We start from the raw sequence: 27,463 nt of genomic DNA, 5'->3' as shown, positions 1-27,463 counted from the left end.
ATTGGACCAGTAACGAAGGACACTTGGCAAATTTTAGTCATATCTGAAGGTTGATTGGACTAGTGACCAAGGACACTCCCTCCTACCTCATTGCTAAGTCTTATCGAATTTCATGCAACCACAACATAGTATTCAAGGTCTGGGAGTAGCTCAGTTGTGTCATATCCATGGAAACCTGCAATAGTATGTCTTTTTATTGATGTTAATGCCGGGCCACCTAGAAAAGGCCGTGACGTCTGTGTGGTGTGTGTATCTGTATGACTATATAACCCTCCATACCAGTCAGAAGCCATACAGTCTCTCTCTCTCTCTCTCTCTCTCTCTCTCTCTCTCTCTCTCAAGGGCGTACTGTGGCTTGGGTTCAAGTTTGTGTGTGTGTGTGTGTGTGTGTGTGTGTGTGTGTGTGTGTGTGTGTGTGTGTGTGTGTGTGTGTGTTTAATGTATCAGGTTACTTGATCATAACTGTTTTTCAATATAGTTTCCGTGTTTTCTTTTTTGGGATTGTGATATACCTTTTTTATGCTTATTGTAACTTTTGTAATGAAGTTTAGAATAGTGTAATGATAGACCCGTATATTTGTCGTGGAGTAAAGGAATTATTGTTATCTATTATTTATTAATTATTATTATTATTATTATTATTATATTATTACTATTATTATTGCTGCTGCTGTTGTTGTTCTTGTTTTGTTGTGTGTGTGTATGTGTTTGTGTATCATTGCGTGAGTGTGTGCGTGTAGATCGAGCGTGTGCGTGTGGGCGGTTAAATATGGGTTAATGAGTGTGTGAATGTGCGCGCGCGCGTGTGTACTTAGATAATTAGAGTGGGAAAGTATACATAATGGAGAGAGAGAGAGAGAGAGAGAGAGAGAGAATGGTGTGTCTGGGACGGACGGCGAGAGGATTTAGAGGAGAGGATCGAAGGGGTAGAGAGAGGAGGGGGCTTAACAGAGGGGAGCTGGTGCAGAGAGAGAGAGAGAGAGAGAGAGAGAGAGAGAGAGAGAGAGTTATATATCACTTATGGAGGGAAGAGAATGGTCGAAGGGGAAATCAGCAGTGGAGAAAACTCCTAAATAGCAAATGAAGGAGGGAGAAGAAAAAAACGTAGATGAAAGACAGAAGAATGCCAGCACTTTAAGAAAACTGTCACAGTATTTCAATATCGCTACGTTTCGCAACTCATCACAAAATGCGTGCGATCTCTTCAGCCCGACGAGGTGTTTTGGTACTGTAGCCATTAGACTGCGAAATGTCTGCTTTTCATATTATTTAGGCTAACTTCAATCGAAACTAGTATGCTCTTGATACATAGGGCAAAAGAAGTATTAAAAGCTATTACCGTTATGGCGGTGGCCGGGAATAGAAAACTTTATATAATATTCCAGTCTGCGATGAACGATTTTATTTTGCTTAGAGAGATACCCCGTAGTGAAAGGCTGTCATTGGTGTGTTTGGGCAGGCCATCAATCTAACGATAGCTATGGATGGAAGAATTAGCTATACCCACATTTGGCACAGTTGTGTTATTGGGTACATGAAACCGTCTCGGCCCCAATTGGACCCTCTTGAGGTATGGATAGCGAAGGAATGTATGCGTTGAGAATGGTCATGTTACTACTGTCAGCCTGTGTCCAGTCGTGAGAGTCCAGACCCGTTCATCGCCACCTCTTGGACAGTTAAACACTAAAGTATCGTTCTGGTTTTTAGTCGAACACTTATGAAACTATTACACATTACTCTGGACTTCGTTTGGCTCTGAATATTGCATCAGTGGGTTTCGGTCACTGTATCGTTATTTATCGTAATGAAATGTATGGATGTTCATGTTCGCTAGTAAACAGTAAACTCTGGACAGGGAAAGGTGTTTTGCTTCAGACATCATACGTAGCGACGAGGATATGATAACTACGGTACTCTGAAGATTAAGGGGTGATGTCTGGAGAAATACCGTAGCTGCTTGGATCAAGGTAACTTGTTATTTCCTTTCTGTCTCCATATTCTTTTTTCAACTTTAGATCCCTCATATTGAAGGGATTAGTCAAGGCTGTATCCAACTCTTTCAGGTGAAAAAATTCCCTCCTCAGGGTAATAAAAGCGTCTGAAAATAGCAAAACAGAATGAAGACATCACCGTACCGCATTGATTAAAAGCAATGGCAAAGGGTAGGAATGTCAGTAGTCGGGTCAGTGTCAGTGACCTATGTGCATGTAGAGTAGACAGGCATAAATTTATATTAGTCTGGTTGAATCTGCGATACTGAGGGTGAAAAGAGTGGAAGAAAGGAGATGGTCGCGGAACTTCCTCTCCACAGATGTGAAACCCAGTGATCGTCGTGCAGTCAATAGGCATTAATCTGTTGTAGCCACCCACACTAGCAGGGAATGATTTTTAGTAGCTAGCTGTGGTAGAGGAGTTTGGAAGGGTGTGTGAAAGGAGGAAATTGAAAGTAAATGAGAATAAGAGTAAAGTGATGAAGTGTACGAGGTTGATAGATGGTAGGGGGATGAATATAGTTTTGAATGGTGAGTTGCTTGAGGAGGTAGATTGTTTTAAATATCTAGGGTCACATGTTGCTGTGGATGGAAGAATAGATGCAGAAGTGAAGTTTAGAATTAATGAAGTAGGAAACGTGCTGGGAGGAATGAAAAAAGTGTTTAAATGTCGTTCGCTTAGAATGGATGTAAAGAGAAGGCTGTATGAGGGTGTTGTGGTACCGACTGCGTTATATGGGGCTGAAACATGGAATATGGGTGTAGCAGAGAGGAAAAGTTTGAATGTAATGGAGATGAGATGTCTGAGGAGTATGTGTGGAGTGACGCGTATGGATCGAGTGCGAAATGATGAAGTGCGAAGGAGAACTGGAGTTGTTCGGGAGATGGCTGGTAGAGTTGAGCAGAGGGTGTTGCAATGGTTTGGGCATATGGAGAGAATGGATAATGAGCGATTGGTGAAAAAGATAACTAGATCTGATGTGAGAGGTGTAAGACTGAGAGGAAGACCACGAATAGGATGGATGGACAGTGTGAAGAGAGCCCTGGATGCGAGAGGGATGTCTGTTGAGCAAGGAAGAGTGGCTGTGCGTGACAGAAATAAATGGAGAGAAATTGTGAATGAATAAGTGATGACGCAGCCCTGAGGGGATATTCTCCCGCATTTGGTCTGATCAGCTAGTCAGGTCAGGTGCGGGTAAGGGGATGGGTCTGTTATGATGTGGCAGGGGTAAACCAGTTCTGCTGTCGGGCCCTGCTGTGGATGTCACTGCTTGCATTGCGCAGTTGACCCTTGTGCGGTGTGATGCGGTGAGGATCTGTCCGTTCTCCCCTTTGGGGCTAAGATGCGAATGAATGTGTTTGAATGGATGAGTAAATGGAGAGTGAGTCGTCCTGTCTCGGCTACCTCCCTTTCCTTGGGGGAAGCAGCCTAGGTATATAGATAGATAGATAGATAGCTGTGGTGGTTGAATCTGCGTCAGTTTTTATATATTAGGTGAATTATTTGCAATAGGCTGGGCCAACCATGCTGCCTTTAAGCAAGATATTCTTCACCCACGGCGTGTATTGTACCTGGTAATGATACAGGGACCTGCGTTGCAAATTGAACGGTTGGTTATCGTAGTCTGGGGGAGAAGTGGGATTTGGCAAAATTAAATGTCTTTTATTCGTGGAAATGGACCCTCATGTAATCGATAAATAAATAAATAAATATATATATATATATATATATATATATATATATATATATATATATATATATATATATATATATATATTTTAAGTGGAGGTCAGAATCGAATTAATCACCTTCAGTGGTTGTAGAAAAACAGAGTAACATATTTTAACCTCTTCAGTTAGTTGACGACGTATTTTTATTCTTGTCTACAGAAGCGACTTTGCTAATCGAATGGATTAGAGAGAGCCTTCATTAATGTGTCGTTAAATATACACAGGTCTTTCTTGAGTTGAATGAAAGAGTCTGAAAGGAACGAGAGTGAAATACAAGAGGCGATCATACTGAATGGGTTAACTGAGTAGAAGGAAGAGCAGGAGTGACGTTTAAAGGAAGGGCAGGGGGGGGAGTGAGAGGAGGGAGAAAAGTGAAAAACAGGGCTTGAAAAGGGAGACTATTAATGAAGGGTGTGTGAAAACAGGAGCTGGTATATAAAGTAGGAATGAAGGACAAGTAAATAAGTAAAAGGACTAGAAGGAAATATAGACAAGTAATAGAAATTGCAGTAAGTAAAGGGATGGAGTGATGAAAAAACATTTAGGCCTTGGCATAAAAGACGGTGAAGTTATATAATGTAATGAAAGGATGACAAGTAAATAAGTAAAATGCGATGAATAAGGGAGAACAAACAAAGAAGAGTTTATAAATGAAGGAAGAATAGGGAAAAATAATCCTACAAGGTGTGCATAAGAAGGGTAATGGTTATTAGGAGAAGTTAACCAAGACTAAACAAAACTGATAGAGGGTGAAACTGACTAAAAAAAGTGTTGATAGAGAAGAAAAGTGAGAGAGGTAAGATGACGCACAGGAGCAGGAATAAGCAAAGATACGGTAAGCTGATAATGGAAGGAAAAGAATTTACTGAAAAATTAACAGGCGGGGAAGAGTAAGTAATAGTAAGCAGTGACGATATGACAGAGGAGAGGAAGGGTGTAAGAGTAAAGATGACACAGAGAAGGGAAAATACATACCCGGTACCGTAAGATTGGTAAAGAAAGAGCAAGACGGGAGAATGAGCAAAGAAAATATAAAAGAGGAGTAGCAGAAGTAATTATAAAGGGCAATAAGACAAACAAAAAAGGAAGAGAAGTATATACCGTAAGAATGCGGAAAGAAGAGCTGTTGAAATGAAGAAACAACTAAGGAAAAAAAACAAAACAAGCAAAGTTGGGTTGATAAAGAGACAAAAACAGGACGTAACTGAAAAAGCTACCACAGAGAAGAAAGTAAACTTAGTGAATATTGTTAAGATAAACCAAGAAGAGTGAAACAGGAGTTGATAAATAGGAGAAAGTGCTGGAGAGAGAGAGAGAGAGAGAGAGAGACTGATAAAGCATTAGAGAAGAGTGGAGGAAAACCAAAGAAGAGTAAGGCCTACCATAGCGAAAGAGTAAAGGAAGTGAAGACTAACAGAACAGTTGTTGCTGAAGTTGTGAATGATGACGTGAGAGTTAAGATGATGACAAAAGAAGCCCCAGCAAAGACTTCGGCCTTGGCATGGCTTTCGGAGGGTTAATGACAACACCGCTAACATTTTCACTACCACCTATTGTTGTCTCTTTGCCTTGTTGAGGATTTGTCTGTTTAACCGCTTCAGCTCGAGGATGTCTTTTTTTTTTTTTTTTTTCGTGTTGGCGGCTGACAGCTAAATTCGACTTTGGGAAGGATCTCCAGGAACGAAAGGATTATTTAGCTAATGCAAGATTCAGCCACTCCAGTTCGAAATTCTATGATGAGTGAAATCTCATCTCATTTCACCTTCTCTTCCCTTCCTTTCCCTTCCCTGCCTTACCTCACCTTACCTTACCGTACGGTACCCTACCATGCTTTATTTTCCTACATATCTACCTACCTACCGTGCCTACCTACCAGTTTGCCTACCTCATTCTGGTGTAAGCATCCACCTACCCAGCTGCCTGGCTGCCTGCCTACCTACGTACCCTTGTAATAATCCACCTGCTAATCAACCAACCAGCAGGCCAGCCTAGGCTACCTACCTTCCTTCAGCCAGTCAACCAGTCAATCAACCAACTCTCTTACCAACCTTCTGTTCCTCTCACCCACACCACTTTCTTCATGTGAACAAATGACCATCACCGAAAATGTTAAAAAATTCTATGATATTATAACCAGGATCGTAATATTCCAGTTTCCTTTCGCTTGTTCTTCAAAGTTAGTCCCTCTATTTTTAACTTACTTTTACTTTTGTCGGTTCCTCCAGGCTCCTGTGACTCGCTATGCTCCTTTTGCCGTAACTTGGCCCAGATTTTCGTCCCCTTGCAGCCATTTCCCTTAGCTCAGTGGCAGAATAAGACAATACTATGACTCTGTTCCCTTTGAATAACACTTTCTTGGCGAACACCTTATTGTGGTATTAATTTCTTCCTACTGCTCGTGATTCAAGATGGAGAGGTTGCAGATTTAGGCCAAGTAGATGTAGATAGATTATAGCAACTGGATTAAACATTGTGGCTTTGACTGAAAATAAATAATGGAATTGTCCTTGAGAGAGTTATTGTTAGTCGTAATAACACTATCAGTCTCATGTAATTTACTCTTAAGTTGAATGGAATAACCTGGCGAATGGAGTTGTCTTGATCATGAGAGAGTTAACGGTGATACTCTTAACATACTCAGGTTCGTATAATTCTCCCTCACAGCCAAAAGCTGTTAGAATAAAACACCGAGTTGTCTTCAGTATGAGAGTCAGTCATTTCACCATAATGATGTTTGTAAATATTCTCCTTGCTACCTCACGTCGATGTTATTCAGATTTGGAGAGACTTTTGGAACTGACGTGGTAATAAACTGTTGTATGTTATTGATGACATCTTTTTTCAGTGTTACGAAGGTATAAATAACGTACAAGAAAACGGTAGAGTGTAATGGGCAGAATAAGTAGCTAAGAAAGAGGTGCTAGGGAACTGGTCTACGAGAATACAGTCGTAGCCTTCATCGATTTATTCATTGCAAGAGATTCTCTGACATCCTTGAAGCCGGAAACGTGTTCTTTTTGTGTACCTTTGTTGCTTCAAGACGATTTTATTGAATGAGAGAGAGAGAGAGAGAGAAATCGTCTGACGTTACGGTTGCAAAAATAGAACATATAAGATATTTTGGGGTTGCAAGGGGTTAATTCAGCCCGAGAGTTCGACACTTAGAGAGAGAGACAGAGTGAGAGAGAGAGAATGAAAATAAATAAAAATCGTCTGACGTTACGGTTGCAAAAACAGATCATATATCTTCGGGTTGAAAGGGGTAAATTCAGCCTAATTCTTCTACATTTCCAAAAAAGAGAATTTTTTAAAATATATTTTTTCTTTTTCCTTTTTCATTCTCCTTTTTTTTTTAATAGCGAGAAATTAATAGAGGTAATTTAATCTGCGGAGCCATTTTTCCATCGGTTTCAGAATTTATGGGAATTAAAAATAATTGTGGGTTATGACGCTGTTAACTTGGGTTCATTTGTTAGCGACGAGAGAGAGAGAGAGAAAGAAGGGGGGGGGGAGCTTTGTCGCACTTCCAACGTAGTCCAGTCCATGTGAGTAGGAGAGAGAGAGAGAGAGAGAGAGAGATTTATCCACTTCCATGTATACCCCTTCCCCCTCCCCCTCCACACACACGCACACAGAGAGGGGGAGAGAGGGAGGGGGGTGGGGCATTGTACAGTTAGAGAGAGACATGTGCTGGGTATGTGAGACAGATGGTATGATAAGAGGGTACTGCTGGACACGAAGAGGTCGCACGGGAGTACAAAGGAGTTCAGAGTAGTTCGGGGGAGGAGTACAAGGGAGTTCAAGGAAGTACAAAGGAGTTCAGGGGAGTACATAGGAGTTCAAGGGGGTTGAGAGGAGTTCGGGGAGTACAAGGGAATTCAAGGGGGTACATAGGCGTTCAAGTGAGTTCAAAGGAGTTCGGGGAGTACAAAGGAGTTCAAGGGAGTATAAAGGAGTTCAAGGGAGTTCAGAGGAGTTCGGGGGAGTACAAAGGAATTCAAGGGCACATAAAAGATTTCAGGCTAGTTCAGAGGGTTTCGCGGAGTGCAAAGGAATTCAAGGGAGCACAAAGAAGTTTAGGGAAGCGCAAAAGTGTAGGGGAACAGTTAACAGGAATGGAAAGGAGTGTGGAGGAGTACAAAGGAGTTCAGGAGGATGCCAGAGTTTAGCGGGGAAGTGAAATGGAGTCCAAAAGAGTTCAAGGGAATAGAGAAAAGTTCAGGGAAATTCATAAGAAGTCAATGAGAGTGGTTATGAATGGCACAAACCTCTCGTGCACGATTGGTATAACAAGTATATATAATGCAGTCAGGGTCATGCATTTGATTTGTGTATTGCTCATTTTTTAGCATATTATTTGCGTATTTATTTGTGTATTTATTTATTTATTTATTTTTTACCTGAGAGTGAATTATGGAAGCATTACATTGTCAGAGACTGATTCAGAGGTACGGAGGAATGCAAGGACATGGGAATTCATGAAAGAAAAATCAGTTCAAAGGAATTTGTAGTATTTTTAAATTGGGCTTGGGATAGTGTAATAAAAACTTTGGCAACGCTACGCTGTTGCAACCCTCCATCTGACCAAGCACACCCACCTCCCTGCACATCTAACCAAGCGCATAACGGCCCTCAGCCGCCTCCCCCCGCCTCGCATCTCTTCTTTTAAAGGTGGGCGTAACGAGAACCCTTTGAGGACACATAACCTGGCCCATCAGATTCCTTTTGTAGGTTGCGTTGAACACAGATTCCTTTTGTAGGTCGCACTGAACACAGATTATTATTTTTTTTTTACTTCTTCATTATCTTCAAAAAACGATTTAAGACGCGGCATTCTACCTATCAAAAGGCACCAGTTCACTATAAGACACGTAACTATGTGAAATTTCGTGACTCTATAGTGATTACTTTCTGGATTCTGGCCAGGAAACGAAATCTCTACGCACGGCCAGCCACCCTGCCGGCCAACTCTACGAACGGACGCCTGTTGATCCCAGTGAGAACATCACCCTCCTCTGCCTTTGTCAGATGGGGGGTAAAAAGCAAAATAAAGCAGTGTAGTTAACCCTTTCAGATCGAGAGGTCTCCATCGCTGAAAGAAATCGTCTGGTGGAAACAAGAGATATAATGATTAAATAAAGATGTCGGTGAAATAAAGGAGTTGAATCGAATCATAATTACTATATAATAAACACATTCTCTCTCTCTCTCTCTCTCTCTCTCTCTCTCTCTCTCTCTCTTTCTCTCTCTCTCTCTCTCTCTCCGATCCGTAAATCCACCCTCATGTAGTTCTGAGTGTTGACAGGGACCCAGACAGATATGGATCGATGGGAGAGAGAGAGGGGGGGGGGAAATTGTATAAAAGAGAATGAAAGAAAGGGGTAGATAGGGAGGGAAAGAGAGGATGTACGGAGCAAAAGGAGAGGGAGAGGGATGAGAGAGAGAAAGAAAGAGAGAGTCTAACACCTATATGACGTGCCTTTTACCCATCCCGTGGGAGAAAGCTTCATATTTTCTCAAGTCCATACGTTCAGGATACGAACTGCTGAAGGTAAAAGTTTGGAGAGAGAGAGAGAGAGAGAGAGAGAGAGAGAGAGGAGGGGGAGTTTTGAGTGACATCTGTTTCTGTTGTGCAGAGCTCACCTCCATACTATTCCTTCCTAGTCATTCTCGCTCTCCCTTCCTCCCTCCTCTCTCTCTCTCTCTCTCTCATTCAATTCCCAGTCGGTCCAATTTCCCCCCCTCATAACCCTGTCGTTTTCCATTCTCTCCCTTCGTATCTGTTCCCACCCTATTCTGTTTGTCTGTCTGTGCCTCGGTACGGTATTCGTATTTTCTCACAGTTTCTTTATATTTTTGATTTTTATATGTCCTTCATTCTCTTTTTGTAACTTTTAAAGTCCTTTTTTTTATCATTATTTCATGTTCATCATTCATGTCTTTGTTTTTATAGTTTTCTGTGTTGCCTTGTTCAGTAATTTCTGTTTTGTTTCTATTTTATGCTCATTACCTCTTATATTTGTGGCTGTGATTTAACGTTAATACTTTTTCTGCATTCCCAGTTTTCTTTATCCATTTTTATTTTTTGTTTGTATTACAATTTTGTTTTTCCAGAGTATTTTTCATTTTTTATGATTCTCTCTCTCTCTTTCTCTCTCTCTCTCTCTCTCTCTCTCTCTCTCTCTCTCTCTCTCTAAGTGTGTGTGTGTGTGTGTGTGTGTGTGTGTGTGTGTGTGTGTGTGTACTATTTGTTTCTCTGATAGTAATTATATTCACACTATTTTTCCGTTTCTTACCCTCTCCCATCACGTTATGTTGGAGTGTGATATGTGGCTGTGTATGATACGGTATATTCTGTCTGCATATCTGTCTCCCTGTGTATTTTGTCCTTGTTTTCATGTATGTTTTTTTGGTTCCATTCCCAGTGCATTATGTCAGTGTGTGTGATAAGTGGCTTCATCATAATATGTTCTGTCACTCACTGGGATGTTGGTGTGGCGGGGGAAAGGGAGAATGTGACACCTTGTTATTTCTCTCTCTCTCTCTCTCTCTCTCTCTCTCTCTCCCCGCGCACAGAGAAAGCATGGAGTGAGAGTAAGCGTAGATGAAGGTAATAATCACCTAGGCAGTGTTGTTGTTGTGTCATTGTCTCTCACGCTAACTGCCCAAGAAATTTAGGACCGTGAAGAGTGCACGCGTATTTGATGCTTACTTTCCTCACTTTTTTTTTCACCTCAATTCGGGGAAGTTTTTTTTTCTTTTCTTGAGCTTGTTACTGCCGGATAACTTTCATCAGCTTAGAGCGGATGTCTTATGCTGTTGAAGGGATTAAAAAAGCTAGGTATACGCTATCTAGCCTAACCCTTTTAGTTTGAAGAATCTGTGCTAATGTGAGTAAAATCGTTTGGAGATAGAAAGAACTGTGATTATTGTTATTGTTTATTATTATTATTATTATTATTGTTGTTGTTGTTGTTGTACGTAGGCACGGAACATATATATATTTCTATCTGTACTGTTATCTTTTCATTTAATAACCTTTTAATTCCTGCTTTCATACCAGTAAAAATCACCACTACTAAACCGCACTTGGCCTGTCACAATCCCACCTCACACTCCAGTTCACAGCATATATTTGGTTACATCACCCCCTCTGCATCACACCACGACACGCCAATTGTGGGAGCCGAGTAGAAATGATGGGCTGGCAGGCATGATGTGTAATGCATTCTTTGCTGTTGTTGGCTGATTTTATGCAGTTTGAGGGAGACCGCTTGTAGTAGTAGTATTAGTACACACACACACACACACACACACACACACACACACACACACACACACAATAGTAGCAGTAGTAATAGTAGCAGTACGAGTAGTAATAGTATACACATACACATCCCACACGTCCAATAGTAGTAGTAGTAGTAGTATAGTTGTTGTTGTTATCATCCCAGGCTCCTCTAATCATCCCAGGCTCCACTGAACGTAAACCCGGTGACCTGTAGATCGAAGTTTTCCTGCAGTAGTCCGCCCTTCCTCATTCGGGGGATAGGGAGAGGGTTGAGGAACGTTCGTGTAGCCGGGCAGCTCCACCACACGGTAATATCGGTGCTACCTCGTGAAGACCTCCCTCTCCAGCAACCCTCTTGTAGTGGAGGCATTATAAGATGTCTCCAGTGATCTATTCGGTAATGCCATTTTTTTATTATTATTATTATTATTGTTGCTACCGTCAGAGAATTTGCTGCAGCGTAAAGAAAACCCTTCTTATTACTGTAACGTCTCTTTTGAAACTCCGAGGTAAAAAAAATGTCATTCCATTATTTGGCATCTCTTTTTTTTTTTTTTCCTTGACTGTTATTAATTTGTAAATTTAAGTTATCGTACCGAATTCCTGAACCTTTTCAATGATTGTCTGGGACCATCTTATCGGTGTGGTTAACAGTTTTACTTACACATATAATAAAACTAGTTTTATTAATTTTTGGAGAGACCATAGAAGGAATTGCCTAACCCCTCCGCTCCGTTGACGTACCGTGCAGGATAATTTTCCTACTTTCAGGCGATTTTAATAAGCCTGAAAAATTTATTGAACTGGAGGGGTTAGATTCAGCCTTCACTAACCCCTTCGCTGCTAGAATAGTCCTTCATGTTTTGAATAATATAGTCTGGTGAATGCCTGAGAAAACGAAAAATGCACCCACTGGTTGAAGGGTGAAGTTAAGAATTACAACCATCTCACGCTCATCTCAGTCAAAGGTCAGCATGGTATACAATGGCTTACTCTTCCTCAGTGGTGAGCTCCAGTGCTTGGCCAGATTCACTCTTCTCCCTATTGCAACTCAGACTGATATTTATGGGAATGGCAGGGAGACTGTAGAATATTCCCTTGTCTCTTCTCTCATCAACAACAAATAATTATATACGGAAGAATCATAAAATATTAACGTGTCTTATGGGGAGGTAAATTGGTACTGAGTTTCGAAGTGCAATATAATGAAATTCCCAAGCCCACGAGAAAACCTGCCTTTGAAATCAGCAGAGTACATTGGGTGACTGACGCGGGAAATGACAGGTGATTGTTAACGTGATACGCGGAATTATATATACTAATTATGTCATCACAGTTATTAAATGCGTGTGATTTTACTTTCTCTTTGACAGTGATTTCTGTCCCGGGAAGTAGAGTTGGTAAAGATTTTGTATGCGCGTTATTTAAGAGATAAACACACACACACACACACACACACACACACACACACACACACACACACACACACACACACACACACACACACACACACACACACACACACACACACACACACACAGTCAAGGAATCGTGAAGATTGGGAGGTCTTTGTTCAGTAGTAGATTTGCTATGGCTAATAATGATTATATATATATATATATATATATATATATATATATATATATATATATATATATATATGCAGAGAGAGAGATGGGGGATGAGGGGGAAACAAAATCTTATTATAAGAATTTTTCTCTAAGTTTGCTTGTTAATTGTATCACTTTTATTTGTTTGTATTTGAAGTTATTTTGGTCTTATGAGGCAAGTGAAAGTGGTTAAAAGAAAATGAGCTGCTTTAATATAGCTTATTTGGGCTCCCTTGGATTTAATGTCACGTGTTGATTTGGGGGTAATGAGGAAGTGGTTAGCTGCTGAGAGAGAGGGGGGAGAGGGTTAGTGTGTGTGTGTGTGTGTGTGTGTGTGTGTGTGTAAGAAGGGGAAGCAAGAATGGCTATGTATATACAGTATGTATGGTTTTGTGTATGTACTTATGTACAGTATTATGTTTGTATGTTTGTTTTAGTGGAAGAAGGACTAGGGCTTTAGGAGTAATTTGTGTGTATAAATATTATATACGGTATATGTGTATCTACTATGTGCTGTATATACAGTATGTACATATATATAAGGAGGCTACTTTATATCACTTCATTCAGAGAGGTCCATCTTGAATCAGAGTCGACCGATGGTTGCAAGATACGATTGAGCACCTTGTTCCCATCACCTTGGGTCTTGTTACCTACTGCTATTGTTCATTCATACGACCTGTTCTGGATTATGCTGCCATTGTTTGACAGACATCCATCACTCACGAGGAAGACAGCATGAGTGAAAGGGTCTAAAAAATATATGCATAATAACCGGTGGAGAGAATGACAGGCGTTTTCATAAAGTTTTAGATGTCATGTAACTGGAATCACTAGATGCAATAATAACTTTCATAGCATAGCGCTTATCATCCACTCACTCAGTGTAGTGCAACTCTACTGCATGATGACTCTGCATTGAGTGACAGACCAAATGATTTCCTGTAAGCCAGGAAGTCATTTAATATGCTGGGTGTTAACCTTAAAACTAACCCATACGTGTCAGCAAGTGGGTTGGGGGAGGGTTTTGGGCCCTCCCTGGAAGATAACTAACTAAAAAGAAAAAAAAATTATATGCGTACCGTCATTTAAATTAGTAGTAGTAGTAGTAGTAGTAGTAGTAGTATTAGAGCTGTTGTTGCTACTATTTTATTGTTGTTGTTGTTGTTGTTGCTGTTAAAATGGCATCATAGTCTTTGTGGCACCAAGGACTTTTCTCAGACGTTCAGTGGCCGAATTACAATGCAAGTCATACTCGTAGCTTCAGGCAGTGTTGATTGTATCGTAAGTGCATTACGTAATTATACCAACCTGATATTGAGATACCGCCAATTCACTCACGTGGATGACGTCTTTTTGGTTTTATTCTTATTAACTCCAGACGATTTCATTCAGCTTATGGGAGGCTTTTCGGACTGAAGGGATTAGAGACAACTTTCATTTACGCCTTCAGTTCGAGAGATCTCTTTTTACCTGAATAAAATCATGACTAGATAGCAGCAGTGAACTAAAATAAGACGTCATCGTACTTAAAGAAATAAAAAAAGTAAAAATCAGGTACTGTATAAATGAAGCAGTAATTCGTCAGAAGGTAACAGGAATACACTAAAATAAAGCGACTTCGTATACTGAAGAAACAATAAAAGTATCTCAAAGCCGCCCATAGGTAAAGAAAGAAATACCAAGGACGTCACCACGCTGAAAAAATTCTGAGAAGTAAAAAATATATAAATCCCACATGATTGAAAGTTGCAAGAAACAAAAAGAAAGAAATTGAGAGAAAAAAAGCAAATGTCATCGCAGTGCAAGAGCATAAAAGTAATAATCACGTATTGTACAAATCTCACAAAATGGACGGTTGCCTCAGATTGCCCCATTGATCCCTTGACTCTGCACCGAATTGCGTGGTCTTTGTGTGACGGGTAGTTAGTGTCAATTAGAACGGCTGGTTTGGTGTTGCGTTGACTGATGAGGAGGGTGGTTGGCGTTGAGCACGAGTGGCGACAAACGAGGCGTGTGTTGCGCAAGTTGACACGATGTGGGGGTAAGGGGGTTAGGAAGGGGGAAGGGGGGAGGATAGGGGAGTGCAGAGGAAAGGAGTTTGAGTGAGAGGGTAGGAGGAAGAGGGGGTGGGGAAAGGAGAGGAGTACAGAGGAAAGCAGACGAAGGGGAAGAGGAGAGGGAGTGGAGACGAAGGGGAAGAGAGGGGTAGGGAAAGGAGTGGAGCACTAAAGGACAGCCTACACCTACTGTAGATTACCTGTAGGCTACCTTCCTTGTATAACTTTTCCCATCATCCTACTGCCCATGATTACACACACACACACACACACACACACACACACACACACACACACACACACACACACACACACACACACACACACACACACACACACACGCACAATCGTAGTGTTGAGATAGGTGATGGAGGGAGGGTGAGGGGGTAGTGGTGGAAAGAAGGGGGTGAAAGGAAAGCACACACACAACAGTGTACCGCGACAACCTCACGTTCTGCATGCGTCTTGACCAATACCCTCGTCGGCTTAGGAGGCTTTCAAATACATTCACTTTTTACATAATGCATCTAAATTTTGGTGTTGAAGGTGGATGCCTTAATGTGGTGGCACAGATATAACTGGGCAATGGAGATGCCTAGTTATACAAACTTCCCTTAACTCTCTCCTTATCCCTTCAGAAAGAGGATAGTGGTCTGCACTAGAGGACAGTTTTAGCCTGAAGTTTCACATTCAGAAGTGATTGGGGTTGCAGCTGTTACTGCACCAAATAATTCTGTTGTACGGTACTTTTCTCTTTCTAATATGGCCATATTTTGCATACACAACTGACAGGAATATATTAACGTACCTGATACAGGAATAAACTGGTAAGGAAGTTGGAAGAAGTGTCTGAGCTCTTTAACCGACGAGAATTCGGGCCCCTGAGCCTGATTCTCATGGGCTTTGAAAGTTTCTGGCACCTCATGTTGCAATATGGACGTTGATATTTCCTTGTATGTTAGTGCGTTTACATGGATATACTTTGTATATACACTACTGTAGGACAAGAGAGTACTAATTTGCCATATCCAGAAATAGACTGGTAAGACTGGGGTGTTAGTGAACCTTTTAAACGGACGAGAAAACGGCATATATCGAAATCTAAGGTGGTGATGGACATTTCAGTTGCGTTCGGGTAGTTGCTGTACTTTCCCGGTTCTTACCGACGACAGTCACTGACTCTAACACACGCATTACCAATAGTATAATTCACATGATCCATTCTCACTACGCTGGCCCATTCCTGATTCGTACTTAATAACACATTCCCTCCGAGAGGAAGGTCTGGTTTTGCACTGGACCAAATACTGAATGATACTGATAAGAGGTATCTATTCTAAGAGTCTGAGATTAGAATAGCAAATCAAGGAGGTTCCTCTTGGAATTTTTAGTAGGAATAGATGAATGGAAAATAACAACTACAGGTATCTTAATTTGTAGGGGAAGAGAAATAGTATGTTCTTAACGATGTTGTGCTGTTGGTGTATCGTCATTGATATGGATGGGAGGTAAAACAGCTGTCGGATTGTTTATTTATTTATTCCATTATTCGTTAGCCATGATATTTGTCCAAGCAGTTTTTTACTTTACTGTCTGCTAATGTGAAAGTTCTTTGTTATATACGTGTACAGTTCTGGTTGTGCTGGAGAAGGACGCCTTCACGCGGCGGCACCGTTATAGCCAGGCAGTTCCGCTGCATGTAATAAATGAAAACGTTAGTCCGACTAGTGGAAAGTACGGTATCAGCCAGAACAGCTTATCCTTCCCTGTCTTGCCCTTCCACTCCTAACATATTCGGCAACGATGATTGCTGTTCCTCTTCTCTGAATTTCTTTAATCGTCTAACGTCACTCATCACTCATCCGTCTCCCAAAATCAGCTTGCTACTAATCCTTTCCTAGTATCAGTATGTAGTGATGTAGAGGAACTGGTAATTAGATTAGGTGTAGTATCACGAGGGGGATGGGGGGAAGGGAGAAACGGGAAAATAGCTCTGAATGGTCATGATTAGTTGAGTTGAGGATAATTTAAGTAGTATGATCGCTGATACGGTATTCGTCTTTCACAGTTAAAAATAATTACGCATTTACTGGTGGTATACTGTTCTTGCGTAATAATTATTGTTTACATTGTGAGCTACTATATATTTTCAAAACTCGTTTGTACACTCAGATGCTTATGCGCCACAGTATCCCCCTTCCAGAACGTTGGTACTGCATCCCAAAGCTTAACTTTTCCAATATCTCAAACGTTGGTGCTGCATCCCTAAGCTTAACTTTTCCAATATCTCTACATTGCAAGTTCCTTTAAGCGGTACTTAACCATAAGTCATTTCTAGCAGCTTTAATTTGAAAATTGCTGATTACTCTGTCGAATGTGATGCATGGAAAATTGTGAAAAAATGAAGGAGAGCAAATCGGACCAGGCCAAAGACATGATGAGGATGGGTGGATACATGTAGAGGCGAAGGCAAACTGGGAAATCTAGTTACGGCGTAGATGGTAGACAGTAACCAATGGATGAGAGTGGGAGGAAGATATGCATGAGAAGGGAGAGTGTCAGGGCAACCTGCGACGAATGCCAGCGGGACTGCAACAATTACCCCAGTTTATGTATATAATGTTAAAGATGGAGTGCGAGGCTCACGTCTATGAGGGGGGAAGAGTTTCTGGGAAAACAGCGGCGGAAGCCATCGTTTAGTTACCATGTGGGTGGTATTGTCACTCCTTCAGCAGTAGTAGCCAAACCCTTCCAACATAAAGCCTAAGCGACTTTAGGCTTATGACTTGCTTATCTGCATCATGGTGTATATTCCCAAACTAGATGTTAACGCTCACAAACTCAAAACATGAGCGTTTCCCTTACAACAGCTTACATATGAAGTGAATGTGTGTGTGTGTGTGTGTGTGTGTGTGTGTGTGTGTGTGTGTGTGTGTTTGTGTGTGTGTGTGTGTGTGTGTGTGTGTGTGTTGATAGACGGGGGAAGGGGGTGGATGAAAGTTACTACCACCACGTCCACTACCGCTACTGCAGGACCGAACCTTTCCACTAAGAATTGTTTAGTCACACCTCACTGTACGTTGATCTAAAGCTGATAAGCAAGGGCGTTGACATATGCAGGAGAGGACCTATTGTCTCCCAACTCACTGACCTTGTGGTAGATTCGAACATGATAGTACAGCACTTTCACATGCACAGTCTTCAATAGTCACTTCATTTCCATTCTTATCTCAGTATGCCAGTTACGGCAGTTTCCTTCCCTCATTTGAGAGATCCGGTCCCGCAACTGACCTCATTCAGATACACGGTACAGGAGAAGACGTAAACCAGGTGTGGAATTCTCTTACATTATTTACGATCGGTGTCGTGTCGCAACTTTGTTTTTTTGCTGGAAGTACTAAAGACAGGGTGAGATTCTGCACTTTTTATTTCCATGAGCTTCCAGCTAAAAGAGTTGTATAAGTCTACAATGATTCCCCTTTCTTAACCATGATTTGTTTTTGTTTGAGGTACAGGATATATGGAAGACCCTGAACTCTCCTTTCCTGTCCTCCCTTAGGTTTGTAGTACAGTTTGCAGGATAATGTAAGAGACCAGTACAATTCGGAAAATATTGCCGCAAGGACAGTAGTACAAAAACCTCCCTACATCTGTAAATCAGTTCCTCTTCTGTCAAAGATTAGTACAGTACCTCAAAGTACAAGAAGACTACTTCAGTTTGATGAGTAGTACAAAGAACAGTAACACAACAGGAAGAATACTCTCCCACTGTACAGTCAGGGACAAAAGTGTTCCTACTATTTCACCTCCTCTGCTTCTCACCTTCCTCTTCTAGCAACTAAGGGAGGCACTGTATGTTTCTTTGTCAACAGGCGACAGAGGCTGTGAATATATCTTTGCCTATGGATGAATGTGCCTTTAGTCTTTGCCCACAGATGATTCTCTCTGATGCTATGCGTTAGGAAGAAAAGCGATGGACGTGCCTTAAGTTTGAAGTAAGCAGTGAAAACGTAAACAAACTTTTGTCCGTGTCTATACATTAGTGCGTTTACTCAGTTGTTTGACAGGTGTAGTAATATTAGAGCGTTGATTGACTGAAGGGTTGATTTGGTTGGAGGGTTGATTTGATTAGAGGATTGATTTGATCGAAGGATTGATTTGATTGCAAAGTTGATTTGCTTGAAGGGTTGATATGATTGGAGGGTTGCTTTGGTTGGAGGGTTCATTTGGTTGGAGGGTTGATTTGATTGAAGGATTGATTTGATTGCAAGGTTGATTTGATTGAAGGGTTGATTTGATTGAAGGGTTGATTTGATTGAAGGGTTGATATGATTGGAGGGTTGATTTGGTTGGAGGGTTGATATGGTTGGAGGGTTGATTTGATTGGAGGGTTGATTTGGTTGGAGGGTTGATTTGATTGAAGAGTTGATTTGGTTGGGAGTTATACTTGATTGACTACTGTAGTAACCAAAGTGACTCATGCCTACTTCATAATGAAGGTTCAAGATTCATGCCACTACAATTTAGTATTCAGGTTCTGGCAGTGGCCCAGTTCTGTCAGATGAAAACAAAACAACTATAGGTTACACTACACCAGCTGCCCGCCACCAACACTGCCCACACGGCTTTCTAAACTCGCCTAAGTTTCTGTGTGTGTGTGTGTGTGTGTGAGTGTGTGTTCTCATCCAGCTCCACCATTTTTTATGTATACGATTTTGGAAACAGACTGCAAACTCCTCTCCCTGGGGCCCTTAGCATTCCTCCTTCTTGCAGCATATTGGAGCGAACACCTTGCCGTACTTCATTGCATAGGCGACACTAATGCTGACCGTCTCTACTAAATAGGTGCTAGGACTCATCACTGGTCTGAGGGTTTTTCATGCTTCAAAAAATGTACGTTTTTCATACAATGTGTTCTGTTACTCCGGTCTGAGGGTTAAATGATGCCTGTAGTAACCTCTGGAGACGAGGTATAGCAGCAGTGTATTCTTACTACCGCCACACTTTTTTTTTTTTTAAGTAACATCCTGTCCTAGGGTTAAAACAGTTGGTACATTGTCAGTTCATTTATTTTATGTAAGAAGTATTTGCGTATTAGTTATGTTCTATATAAGCTGTCCTTCAGCTGAGGAGGGCGTGCCAGGAGTGCAGGAATTAGTGATGACTGTATATAACCCACAAAGTTAGAAAAGACCCTTCGGACCTGAGTTATATTGCCAGGATGTAGAAAGAATCAAGTTTAATTAAAGTTACGTCCTTTGGTTGGCGTGGTTCACTTTAGAAGAAATACAGAATAAAGGTCACCTTTAAATTTAAAAACTTCTGGCCCAGCCAAAGCGTTGAACCAATGTTTCTAGGATATTCTTAGTGTTTGTTGGATTCCAAAATATGTTTTGTTCTAAGAAGATAGAGGAAAAATGGGGGAATATTTATATATGTTTTGGGGGAAATATGTGTGAATGTTATCGTGTTGATTGGACACGGTACCAGATTCTTATGCTATATTTCATACCCCTTCTTCGCATTTTAACTTTTGATTGCACACATGGATGCAATTATTATTTTTGATAATTATGCAGTTCTTCTTTTTAGTATTCCTCGTCTCTTGCTGACCTGAGCCGACCTGATCTCCCCCACAGAACCTGCTGGAGAAGTTCAACCCAGCCGCACGCAGCCTCATCACGGCGGGCAAGGCATACCTCAAGGCGCTACACGGTAAGATGGTCCACGTCTTTTTGTTATTGGCGTGGGAGGCTTCTTAGCACTTCTTCCGTAGCGATTTATTTTGCCTCTTACACCATGACATTATCTTGTTTATTATTTATAGCATTTTAATATCGATTCTGTTTGCATTACTCACATAAAAGAAAATAACGAGCTTTAATGTGCAAATATATCGCCTGTTTATTACATTTATGGTTTTAATATCGATATAGTATGCATCAGTTACAGAGACGAAGATACTGACGTTTAATGTGCAGAATAAATCGCAGAGGAAGAGGTGTTAAGAAAATCTCCAGAGCCATTTAGGAGACAGCCTTGAGCCTCACACTGTTTAGGGATGATGGAGAGATGGCATGGATAGGTGGATGGATGGATGAATTGGTTGATGTGGTGAGTGATTGGATTAATAGGTGGATAAGTAGATGGATGGATAGTTGACAGACAAAAACTGATGATAAGTATAGGAATGAATTTGTGTTGAGTGGACGGGTGGATGATTGTGTGGATGAGGAAGTTGGGGGATGGATGATTAGAAGGATGAATGAGTGGATGGGTAATGGGATGGACTGATGGCTGATGAGGTGAGTGGATGGTGGAAAGATAGTTGGGTTAATGGGTGGATGGTTGGATAGGTGGGTGATTTGATGGATGTTTGGGTAGATGGATGGATGAGTGGGTATGGGTAGGCATTTGGATTGGTGGGTTGATGGATGGATAGTCGGATGAGTGGATGAACAGACTGATTGATGGATTAATGGGTGGATGGATTGATGGTTCGATGATGAGTGGGTAGACGGAGGGATGGGTTAGTATAAGCGAGTAGATGTGTGGATGGATGGATAGACAGATGGACAGCGTGATAAAATTAACGAATGATTCATGTGTAGTGGTTGGATGGCTAAGTGAATGAATGGATGGATGGAGGTATGTCGATGGTTGGTTAGATGAGTGGGTGAATGGATGGGCAGATTGATAAATAAAGGGACGAACTGCTGCTGAATAGGTGAGTGGATGAGTAGTTCAATGACTGAATGCGTAGCTAGATAAATGGATGCATGAGTGGATGAATGGACGAATGCGTGGGTGGATGGTTGGATGGATGAGCTAGTTGATGGATTTGGGGTTTGATTATTGGGTAGCTGAGTTTATTTATCGTTGACTGGATGGATGAATAGATGAATGGATGGAGAAGATAGAGGGATTACTGAATATTTAGGTGGATAGATGGACGAACAGACAGACTGGGGTGTGTGTATGATAGTGGATGAAAGGCAGGAAGGAAGGAGGGTGAAAGAATGGAAAAATGAGATAGATACATAAATCGATGGATAGACAAAAGATGGGTAAGATGATAGTTAAATACGGGCTGGAGTGAGGGAAGGATAAACCAAGGAAAAGATTGAGAGAGAGAGAGAGAGAGAGATATGGCCACTCGTTTCCGTTTGTCTCGGTTGGATGGATGGAATAATGATTGAATGGGAGGGTGGAGGCCATAGGGGAAAAAGAGATGCAAGAGTACATTAGTTGAACGGATGGATGGATGGATGGATGGATGAAATGTATGGCTCGATTTATTGAAGTATGGATAGATGGATGGATGGTTGAATTGTCTGATGGAGAAATCGATGGAAGGATGAAAAGATGGTCTGACGGATTTATGGATGAAAGGAGTGTTTGGTTTATTGATTGATATATGGATGTATTAAATATATGGTTTAAGGAATGGATAGGTGGATGGAGCAATCAGTTGAAGCAATAGGTGGATGGATGGATGGGTAAATGAAGCATATTGTTGGATGGAGGGAGGGACGGAGCATATATTGTAGTTTGATGAATGGATAGATAGGAAACTGGGTGAATGGAAGGATGAATAGACTGAAGTGGATAGGTTAATGAATGGAAGGAAGGTTGAATGGTTGTAAGGTATGTGCAATTCCCTGTAATGCTAAGTACTGTTATGTACTCTGGTGTAATGCCGTGTACTGGTAGGTAAAGTTGTGTGTGTGTGTGTGTGTGTGTGTGTGTGTGTGTGTGTGTGTGTGTGTGTGTGTGTGTGTGTGTGTGTGTTTGTGTGTGTGTGTATGCTTACCTCTTTGTTTAGTCAGGGTCACAGTGAATAGGGGAGAGGCAAGGATGGGCAGGAGAGAGAGAGAGAGAGAGAGAGAGAGAGAGAGAGAGAGAGAAAGGGGGGAGGGATGATTGCATGGGTGGATAGATGCCGGTTGGTTAAGTAAAGGGGCGCTGAATCGAATGATGGAAAGGTAGATGGGTGAATGGAGAGATAGATAGATAAACTGATGGGTGGATGGGGTAATTGAGAAATAAATAGATAGAAACATAAACAGATGTATGTGTGGTTGGATGAACGACTGATATTAAAGGGGGCGTTGCTATTTGATGATGAATACAGTGCTAGATGGGGTGGATCAAAAGATAGATAGATGGATGAAAGGATAGATGGTTGAATAATGAAGGTTTTGAATGGATGAACGTAAAGACAGATGTACCGGTGAATGGAAGGAAGAAGAGACACTGGATGGAAGGATGGATGGCTAGACACTGAATGACAGATGTCTGGATGAATGGAAGGAAGAAGAAACAGGATGGATGGATGGAGGTGCAAGGTTATGTAATGTTTACCTTACGTCACTCCTACTTCAAGGTTATGTTGTGGAGCTATGTTGAGGAGAACGACAGGTTACAAGATGGATGGATGGATGGAGAGACAAAGAGAGGGATGATTGGACTGTTGGGTGGATGAATTGATGAGTAGACAAACTGTGTGATGAATGGATGGATAGGTAAACTCAATGGATAGATGGACAGATATATGAATAGGTGGAAATATGATGGTGTCAGGAATGGGTTGATGGATGGTAGAAAGGATAGATTGAATGGATTGATGGATAGATAGACAGATAGACCATGGGATGAATGAATATAAGGATGTACCAATGGGTGGATAGATAGACTGTGGAGAGGAAAACGTTGGATAGATTGCAGATAGATGAATAGATGGTGTCAAGGATGGATGGAGAGACAGTGTGATATGCAGTAGATGGATGGTTGGCTGGATGGATGAGGAATAAATTGATGAATACATGGTTCTGAGGCTGAAGAATAAACCATATATATATAGATTGATGAACAGATAGATAGATAGACAGATACCTAGATAGATGACCAGGGGAATGGATAGATGAACGACTGAATGCTCGGACGCAGGAGTAGATGAATGGATGAATAGGTCTGAGAAAATTGTCGGATTGATACGAGTTGAGTTTGCCAGTTCTGTATGCGGTATTTTAATTTTTTTCCCTCCTACGTTTCTGGTTCTCTCTCTCTCTCTCTCTCTCTCTCTCATTTGTTTTTCAATTTATGGATTTTTTTCGAATTTGAGTGTGGATTTTTTTTAATTGGGACTATCTTGGTGGTGTCAGCTTTATCTTTGATAATTAACTTTATTGTATATGAATTAGAGAGAGAGAGAGAGAGAGAGTTTCCTCTCCTAGTCCCCCTTTCCCCGTTGGTTCAGGAATCTGTCTGACGTCGCACTTTCACTGCTGGAGGGATGAGCAGAGAGAGAGAGAGAGAGAGAGAGAGAGAGGGGTGGGGGGGAATTGGAGCGAGAGGAAAAGGAATAAACTTGAGTGATTTGACTAGATATGACTGATCACAAGATCCTGTGTGTGTGTGTGTGTGTGTGTGTGAGAGAGAGAGAGAGAGAGAGAGAGAGAGAAAGGGGGGAGGGGAGGGGAGAGGGGAGGCGGAGCAAGATGAAACGGGTAAGGAAGAAAAAGAGAGAAGTTGCAATTTACCTGAAGAAGATAAGATGAAAGGAGAATAAGGAAAATGTGTGTGTGTGTGTGTGTGTGTGTGTGTGTGTGTGAGAGAGAGAGAGAGAGAGAGAGAAAGGGGGGAGGGGAGAGGAGGGGAGAGGGGAGGGGGAGCAAGATGAAACGGGTAAGGAAGAAAAAGAGAGAAGTTGGAATTTACCTGAAGAAGATAAGATGAAAGGAGAATAAGGAAAATGTGTGTGTGTGTGTGTGTGTGTGTAAGAGAGATAGAGAGAGAGAGAGAGAGAGAGAAAGGGGGGAGGAGAGGGGAGGGGGAGCAAGATGAAACGGGTAAGGAAGAAAAAGAGAGAAGTTGGAATATGCCTGAAGAAGATAAGATGAAAGGAGAATAAGGAAAATGTGTGTGTGTGTGTGTGTGTGTGTGTGTAAGAGAGAGGGGAGGGAGGTAATGAAAGAGAGAAGTTGGAATCAGCCTAAGGATGATAATATGAAAGGAGACAAAGGATAATGTGTGTGTGTGTGTGTGTGTGTGAGAGAGAGAGAGAGAGAGAGAGAGAGAGAGAGAGAGACGGTTAATGCCTGAGGATAAACATGGTTGTCCACTTTCATCTCTGCGTTAAAAAATACAAATAAAGAAGTGAAAAGTTGTCAGTACTTTACAGTTTCCACCTAATTGGACTTTATTTTTTGCATTTTGATTAACTTTTACTAGAAAACATGAGGTTATTTAAACTGGTAGATAATAGTTAAAAGAAAATACCAAACCCTAGTCCACAAACTATATATACAAATTGATAAATGTTAAAGAAGATTGTAGCTTGATGTACAGCCAGTTAATAAATTTGTTCATAATGTATAACTAAATCCATTCATCATCCAGTCCTTTGTTCCTCATTAAGTATGAAATTGCCGGGGGCTCGGGCATTCGGTCCAATCAGAATGGCGAGAGTGAACACTGGTCATTGAGCGGTCTTTTCCTTGATCGATCAGTCTGGAGCTCTTTAACCCACTAGACCATTTGGCTTCCAGCTGTTAATTTTATGGTTACCAACCAGCTTAGTAAATCGTTTCTTGGGTTACAGGAAACCATCTGACTTGTCACTTAGTTTGGAGTCACCTGGTGATGGCACTACGTAAAGAGAATCAGTGGTGGGCGCTCCTACCTTCCACGAATGACGAATCCAAATAAAGACATACGGTATTAATATCTTAAAGTACAAAATTAATATAGAGTAAAACAAGTGTATAATGATTAGGAAATAAAAAGATGACGTCCGAAATAACTGTGGCGTGTGATCGCTTTCTTCCCTCAGTTTAGATTTTGTTATGTGTTATCCTATGTTTCACGCTTGCTTTTCGTCCCTTACGTGTTGTTGCTTCCATCTCTTTGCCGTTTTCATTTCTCTCTTTATTTCTATCCTGTTTCTGAAATTTCTTTCATTGCCATCGTTTTTTGTTATTTTTCAGATAATTTTCTGCAGATTATACAGAGCTTACGATTCGAATGTGTTCGCTAGGAGAGGCTCTTTTTATAGATAAGTACGTTTGGTAGTGGCTAGTGATAATAAAAAAATTAAAAAGTGTGATTTTGTGCAAGGGTTTAAGGAAAGTTGTTTCTCACCTTTTTACTAGAAGAGGTTGTTTCCTTTGTGCAGAAAATCAGCAATACTCTATTCGCTGTAACTAGGCCTAAAATTGCAATCTCTCAGTCTCGAATGCTGAGCTGTAAAGAGATTAGCATTATAATCCTTCCACTTTACCTTGGCCCAGATTTTCGTCCATTTACAGCTTATTTCGCATAGCTCGGTTGCAGAACAATACTGTGCCACGGTTCTACATTCTTTTCATAGCACTTATTCGTGACTAGCATCAATATTTTAGTGTTGAACTGTTATACCCAGTATTCAAGATGGAGGGACGGCAATTTTAGGCCATGGTAGATTTAAAAATAGTATAGGATATGATGGTAGCCAGTCGCGAAGATAGATCATGAAGAGGGTGTAGAGTCGTAGCATTGTAGTATTCTGCCATTGAGCTGCTGGAAATATACTGCAGAAGGGCGAATATCTACACTAAACTAAGATCGATGAATTGTGTGAATAATAAGGGATGATCATGGTAAATATATTGGTTGCATTATTGATGATTTACTATGTTTGTGTTTTCTTATTCTTTTGCCTGGATCTAGCCCACTTCATATTAACAGTGAGGTGATTATGATGATGATGAAAATAGTGGTGAGGATAGTGGCGGTGGTGGTGATGGTGGCGTGATGACGATGATGTTGAATTTTATTGTTGCTAGTTTACTCTTTCTCCTCCTCCTCCTTCTAGGTGGTAGTAGTAGTAGTAGTAGTAGTAGTGGTGGTACCCACAGAAAATGCCTTCACAACCCAAACTCAATTGAGGGCCTGACTAGCATTCCAGCCCCTCCTCCTCCTAGGTTAATACATTTACTTCTTCGCTTTCTCTAGCGGGGGAGAAAAGGGGGGGAGAGAGAGTTTAGGCGGAGGAAAGGAGGACAAGGTGGAGAGAAAAAAATATTGTACAGCATATATATATATATATATATATATATGTGTGTGTGTATGTGTGTGTGTGTGTGTGTGTGTGTGTGTGTGTGTGTGTGTGTGTGTTTGTATGTGTGTGTGTGTGTGTGTGTGTGTGGAGAGAGAGAGATGGGTAGATAGGGAGGGAGACAGGTAAATTGAGAGTGACATGAAGAATAAGCTAAACAAGAGAGAAACATGAGAAAGCAGAGAAAGAGAGTGTGTGTGTGTTGGGGGGGGACAGCTAAACGAAGGAGAAACCTAGAGAAAGCAAACACACGGAGCCGAAATATTTCTCTGCCTCGCTTTCTTCTACGCTTTCAGTAAGATGGCATGTGTTTTTGCATTACTCCTGCTGTACACCTGTTACTCTGACTTGGCCTAAAATTGCCATCTCACCATCTTCAGTGCTGAATTGTAGAAATGATTTAACACTGGGATATGATGAGAGACTCGCAGAAATGCAGTGGAAAAGATGTAGAGCCGTAACATAGTCTCATATTGTCATTGAGCTAAGTGGTAAGCTGTAAAAGGACGAATATCTGGGCCAAGTTGAGGTGAAAGAACACACACACACACACACACACACACACACACACACACACACACACACACACACACACACACACACACACACACACACACACACACACACACATTTTGCGTGTGAAGAAATATTTTGCGATATCTAGGTTAACAACACAACCTTTA

At 41.2% G+C, this 27,463-nt stretch overlaps 1 protein-coding gene across 1 annotated transcript in view; it reads left to right on the top strand.

Annotated features, from left to right (window-relative positions):
- IRSp53 (Insulin receptor substrate 53 kDa) overlaps positions 1 to 27,463 on the top strand; it is a 100,445-nt gene that overhangs the window by 7,388 nt on the left and 65,594 nt on the right. Inside the window, exon 2 of the mRNA XM_080273456.1 lies at positions 20,323 to 20,398. Within this exon, the coding sequence (XP_080129582.1) occupies positions 20,323 to 20,398 (76 nt within the window). The remainder of the gene's footprint in view (positions 1 to 20,322; positions 20,399 to 27,463) is intronic.

Source organism: Coenobita brevimanus, chromosome 1, assembly GCF_032717465.1.
Source record: "Coenobita brevimanus isolate Jiangsu-jjx chromosome 1, ASM3271746v2, whole genome shotgun sequence".
In the NCBI taxonomy this organism is placed as follows: domain Eukaryota; kingdom Metazoa; phylum Arthropoda; class Malacostraca; order Decapoda; family Coenobitidae; genus Coenobita; species Coenobita brevimanus.
Note: the sequence above shows the minus strand (reverse complement) of the source record. Positions and strands in the feature narration are given on the sequence as shown.